Raw genomic sequence first — 6,215 nt, forward strand, 5'->3', positions numbered from 1 at the left:
AGGGGTTTCTTAAGGCTCATATTAAAAATGTGTTTATGTTTCAAGGAACTGTTATGGTAATTAGTATTACCAAATGAAATACAGTTACTGACAGAGATGCCTGAAAACCGCTTCTGTCTCAAGAAAAGAATGACAGTTTTGGGTCTCTTTGGTTTCAGATACATTCATCCATGTGAAATCTGTGGAAGGATTTTTAACAGCATAGGAAATCTGGAAAGACATAAGCTTATACATACAGGTAAAAATGTTGTGGTTTTTTATCATTATAAATATTTTAAAGAGATTTCTGTTGCCAGTGCCTGCCTTATTTTTTTCAGGACGAAATAAGTTATGGGTTTTTACTGTAAGTAACAATAAGTTAAATGTTATATTTATGCTTTTAAGGTAGACCAGTTTTCTAAAGCAGATAGAACTAATGAAGATACTTGGTCTAGGCACATAATACAGGTTCCTAGTTAATAGGATGCAGGATTTACCTGCTAAAAATCTTAGTTCTGTATTCTCTTGTACCCCAAATTCTTATCCATGTCACCTTCTCACCATTACACAGGCTGAAAACTGCTACTGCAAAATCATTTTTAACAGCTCATTATTATTTCATGCTATTCAGTATTTTCCTACCTCAGACTTTATCTTTTTCAGATCTCAGCCAAAAAGCCAGCTTTTCTCTTTCTCCAAAGTCTTCTAGTTTTGCTTTGGCTACAATATGCATGAAAGATGTGGTTGACAGCACAGGTGGACCGTTGCCCTCTAATTCACCAGTTACAGTCAGTTTTTAGGAGATGCACATTTTTCATTAACATTTTTTTTGTTTATGTTGTCTTTTAAATTTATTTTTAAGGTGTAAAAAGTCATGCTTGTGAGCAATGTGGCAAATCATTTGCTAGAAAAGACATGTTAAAAGAACATATGCGAGTCCATGATAATATCCGAGAATACTTGTGTGCAGAATGTGGCAAAGGTATGTCTGATGCCTTGTTTTCCGTTAATTGTGATACTGACTAGCAGGTGAATATCTGAATGAAAACAATTTCCATTCTTAGAATATTGGGAAGGTCCTTGGAGTACTGTAATCCTGCCTTTTTGAGAGGCAGACACTGTATTCATCAGGAGCCTCATGGATACATAAACTACCTCTAATTTTATACAATCTAGTTTTGTGGCCTGTAAAACAAAACTGATTTTTTTTTTTAAAAATGCATTTTTCAGATTGAGGAGTGCTTGCCCAACTGATTTCCAATGCATTTGCAGCATAAAAGTGAATCCAAGTTAATTTTTTCATCCTAGGCTGTTTTCAGGCTTAAGAAGTAGAGTAATTTCTCTCTCTAAGAGCCTTAAGAGTCAAAGTTGCTTTGACTTTTTGAATTGTTTGCATTATAACTTGAGCAAATCTGACCTGGTATTTTAGTGGAAGGCAGTAAGTCTGACATCTCTAATGATGTCTTTGCTTGTCCCTGCTGTTTTGCTGCTTCCTCACTGGTTACTCAGATGTTTTCCAGAGCTTTTGCTTGGAATTAAAATCATAATGATAATGTGCACTGCTACCTAACAAATTAAACAATTAAAATTTTAATTAAAATTAAAAATAGGCAACTGTGGACACATGGCAGATAAAATCTTAAGGGCTCTTGGCTAACAAGATCATCATCCTGCGTTCTCCTCTGAAGTTGGGAGCAGTGGACTAATTGTCATGCTGTACCTTTTTTTCTCACAGGAATGAAGACAAAACATGCACTTCGTCACCACATGAAACTTCACAAAGGTATTAAAGAATATGAATGCAAGGAATGTCACCGAAAATTTGCACAGAAAGTCAACATGCTGAAGCATTACAAAAGACACACAGGTGAGGCCTCTTGAAATGTACAAAAACTGCACTGAATCAGTTGAAAGCTTCCTTACAGAACTCTTATCTAGAATAGTCAGAGGGTATGAGGAAAACTAATTTTAAAATACCCATACTCTGCTTTTTGAAAAGTGAGATTTTGTCCTCTCATCAGCCAAGACCACCTGTTACACAATTAAGATACATAGTTTGGTTGGTTTCATGTTTTGCTTTTATGAGAGAGGTGGGTTTGGTCTAGGGTAGGTCTGGAGCGTTGGTTTTCTTGTGAGTTAGTCTTCAGGTTCTCATTTCCCAAAACAAAATTTTACCTCCCACATCAATTCCTCTTGGGTTCCTTTTCTGCCAGATATAGTGGCATGGCTTAGATAAAAATAGCTAGTGAAGCTGGGCTTCTTCTGTTTGGTTGTGATTTTTTTAATTATTTTTTTTTTAATAAGAGACTCAGAATTGTCCCAGATACCTTAGACTATTTTCACTCTGATGCTAAATGTGCTTTTCACGCAGGAATCAAAGATTTCATGTGCGAGCTCTGTGGCAAGACATTTAGTGAGCGAAATACAATGGAGACTCATAAGTTGATTCATACAGGTAAATTATCTGAAAAACAGTATCCAAAGACAATAGCTTAGTTTTGTTCTTAGACTTGTGTTAGACTTGCCAGTCTTGGAACTAGGTTAACACATCGTGTTACCTACATAAAATTGGTGCTTACGTTGAGATGCTTACAATACGATACTTCTCTTCAGGGACCGTTACTAACAGCGTTTCCTTCCATCTGCCACCAGTAGGAAAACAGTGGACTTGTTCAGTCTGTGATAAGAAATATGTCACTGATTACATGCTACAGAAGCACATCCAGCTCACACATGATAAGGTGGAAGCCCAGAGCTGTCAGCTGTGTGGGACAAAGGTTTCTACCAGAGCATCTATGAGTCGACATATGAGGCGTAAACATCCAGAGGTGAGTTAGTTTGGCAGATACAGGTGGGAGTTATTTTTGTAAAGGAAGTTTATGGCCTTTGGTGACTTGAAAAGAATTACTTTTTTTCTCTCTCTTTTTCTGTTCTTTTGGGTGCAGTGTTAGGTAGTGTCTGTTAAGCATGCACTTAACTGAATCAGCCCTTTCATTGTGTTGTTTCAGTAGTAAACACATCTGGTTGTTGGTTCCTAAAAATGAAGTCGTTCTAACTATTTAAATCTCTTTTCTTTTTCAGCCTCAGCTTAAATGTGTATTTTTTTCATGTTTTGTCTTCATCCATTAGCGAGTATAATCAATTCTTTTTCCCCATTGTGTTCTCTGTATTCAGAAGTAATCTGAAGAAGTGGTGAACACAGAGGTGATGGCAGCATCTGCTGATGTTACAAAATTATTCTTAGTATTAAAGATGAACGCTGACTGCAGAGAATCTGGATTAGAGGAATGTTTTGTCTGACGCCAGTGGGGCTTTTTCTGTGTTCTAAATTTTTGAATAGCTATTGTGTTTCTCCTCAGCATTTCTTTAGGTTGACTAAGGCTTGTCCATTCCCTCTGAGGCTTTTTTTTTACTACCAGTTTATCATTAGTTATTGCTTTGCCTTGAACTATCTCTATTTTTTATCATTGTGACTGGGAAGAAAATCAACAAAAAGTTTTGTGTATTGATTTTTGGATTAAAAATGCAGTTGTGTTCTGCAGTCCAGAGGGCAATGTATCTCTGTTCTTTGATAAGCTGAGATGTGTAGATTTAGCTGAAAATAATGGAATAGTTTTATAAACAGAAATGCTAACTTTTTTTTTTCAAATACATTGTTTGTTTACTGCAGAATTCATCACTTCCCTGTGGGTTGTTTTCTATCTAGAATACAAAAATAAAGACATTCTTCTATTGTCATCTTTAAACACTGGTTTTCAGCAACAAATAAAAGATTATGTGCCATAAGGTTATTTTTAAAAAGACATGGTTAAATTCCTTGTTATAAATTATATGTATAAAATGTTAGATTACATCATTTTTGCTTTGTGACAGGATTTATTAGGCAATGCTGTATTGTTGGACTGGTATGCCCTGCTGCAGTTCATCAACTGGTATCTCTCTGTCTGTAGATTATTTCGGTGAGGATTGATGATTTAGAGCAGCTGCCAGAGACGACTACCATTGATGCCTCCTCAATTGGGATTGTTCAGGTAAATTTGCCATTGCAGAATTCTGGTGGCAACTAGGTTCCAGGCCTACTGGAGGGTGAGGTGGTCTTGTCGCTTTTTTGGTATGTATCATAGCTGGGTGTAGGCTGCTGAGCAAGGAATGTGCTTTTTTAGAGAGCCAGCCCCAGCTTTACGTGTATAAGCAGATGCAAGCTGTTGTTCTATAACATGGGCGCTGCTAAAACAGAGGTAATTACAGGGTGAAATCAGGTTTTTGCTAAAGTTTGCCTCTTCCCTTGAGAATCGACAGTAAACCAACTTGAGGTGATAGTCTCTTACTTGAAGCTTCGCTAAGCAAAATAACTGGATGTTTCGTTTGGAAATGTGTTGTTCCAGCCGGAATTAGCATTGGAACAGGGAGAATTACCAGAAGGGAAACAGCATACGAAAGCTCCTAAACGTGGCCAGAAGCGAAAACAAAAGTCAGGTGAGGAGGAGGAAGCTCAAGTGCCTGAGGACCCTGCCTTCAGTGAATACACAGAGAAGGAAGGTGAATTCACAGGGAATGTTGGAGATGAGACTAATTCAGCTGTACAGAGCATCCAGCAGGTGAGCTCCAGTAGCAGGGTGATGGGCAGCAGACACTGCTTAGAGGGATAACCCTTCTTTTTTCCTAATAGAAAACACGAATGAGTGATCAGACCATTTTGGGCTAATATGATGAATTGTGGTAATACAAAGACGAACAGAGACTTTAAAAAACAAAACAAAACAGGAGTTGGACCCGTAAGCTCCTCATGTTTGTTTTCATTTCCTTTTTTGTTACCATCTCCTTGTTTGCCAGATACAAGTGTGAAAGTTAATTTGGCTGCTTGTTTTGAATGTTACACATGCCTCCCTCCCATTACCTTCTTATTTCTGTATGTGGAAGTTGTGATATTCCAAGCTTTCTGTGTTCCCCTTCCTGTAGCAACGTGTGAGCCCATCACCACTCAGGTGATCTTTCCTGATGGTTGCTATTTGGTAGCCAGCTGCAAGATCCAAGGTTGAGGTTACTTTTCTGGTTTTCCTCAGGTGGTGGTGACCCTTGGCGACCCAAATGTCACAGCCCCTTCCAGTTCTGTCGGGCTGACAAATATCACCGTTACCCCCATTACGACGGCAGCTGGAACCCAATTCACAAACCTTCAGCCAGTGGCTGTGGGCCACCTGACTGCACCTGAACGCCAGTTACAGCTGGACAACTCAATTCTCACCGTGACGTTTGATACCGTCAGCGGTTCTGCCATGCTGCACAACCGCCAGAATGACATTCAGATCCACCCACAGCCAGAGGCAGCCAATCCGCAGTCTGTGGCCCACTTTATAAACCTGACCACCTTGGTGAACTCCATTGCTCCTCTAGGGAACCAGATATCGGAACAGCATCCTCTGACGTGGAGGTCAGTGCCTCAGACTGATGTCTTGCAGCCCCAGGCACAGCCAACGCCACAGCAGTCAGGACAGCAGCAGGTTCAAACAGAGCAACAACAACAGATGTATAGCTACTAATTTATATTTTGAAAAGTTTTGGAATGGACAGTACTCAGAGACAAGAACACACAAACGTTTGGAAAATTTCTCATAGGATTGTTTGCTGGATACCAAACAGAGCTAGGAAAATGTTTATACAATGAAATGTAAGCTAAGATTGGCAGAGCACCCTGCAACACCCTAATCTTGAGATTCTCACACTGTCTCTAGACCTTGCACTGTCTTAAAAAAAGATAAAATCTTACCATAAATCTAGCACCCCCTTGCACTGTGTATTTTGTGCAGTAAGATTGAGATTTGACAGGAGCATCATAATACATCTTAACCAAAGCAGGGAAATCCTAAATATGAAGGCACTGGTGATTTAGAAAACCCTTTCAGCCATAACATATCGCTTCTTTCCAGTCTGGAAATTACACAGGAAGGCCTTGCTCACAGTGAGGTGGAATGTACTGGTGGTCAGCTGGTAGAGACTGAAATGTAAAGACAGAAATGGGCAAAGCAAAAATTGTCTTGTTTTTTTATCTTCTTTAGGTCTTGTATCTAACAACGTTGGTGAAGTAGGTGGAGGTTGGGGCTTTGGGGTGGGAATGAGCGTGGTGTGGAAGAAAATATACCAATTTCACAAAGTATTTCCATTTTAGTCATGGGAGAAACCCTGTACCCATAACACAGTGTTAGTGCTACCTGAATTAGATCGCTGGTCTAATGCTA

The 6,215-nt window shown here is 39.1% G+C and overlaps 1 protein-coding gene across 1 annotated transcript in view; it reads left to right on the top strand.

Annotated features, from left to right (window-relative positions):
* PRDM15 (PR domain containing 15) overlaps window positions 1–5,723 on the top strand; it is a gene marked incomplete at its 5' end in the record, with an annotated part of 28,204 nt that extends 22,481 nt beyond the window's left edge. Inside the window, 8 exons of the mRNA XM_010182641.1 lie at window positions 159–238; window positions 842–961; window positions 1,715–1,846; window positions 2,351–2,434; window positions 2,632–2,807; window positions 3,930–4,010; window positions 4,365–4,577; window positions 5,043–5,723. Coding sequence (XP_010180943.1) covers window positions 159–238; window positions 842–961; window positions 1,715–1,846; window positions 2,351–2,434; window positions 2,632–2,807; window positions 3,930–4,010; window positions 4,365–4,577; window positions 5,043–5,519 — 1,363 coding nt within the window. The remainder of the gene's footprint in view (window positions 1–158; window positions 239–841; window positions 962–1,714; window positions 1,847–2,350; window positions 2,435–2,631; window positions 2,808–3,929; window positions 4,011–4,364; window positions 4,578–5,042) is intronic.
* Between the last annotated feature and the right edge of the window lie 492 nt (window positions 5,724–6,215).

The sequence above is a fragment of the Mesitornis unicolor genome, unplaced genomic scaffold, assembly GCF_000695765.1.
Source record: "Mesitornis unicolor isolate BGI_N332 unplaced genomic scaffold, ASM69576v1 scaffold54464, whole genome shotgun sequence".
Lineage (NCBI taxonomy): Eukaryota > Metazoa > Chordata > Aves > Mesitornithiformes > Mesitornithidae > Mesitornis > Mesitornis unicolor.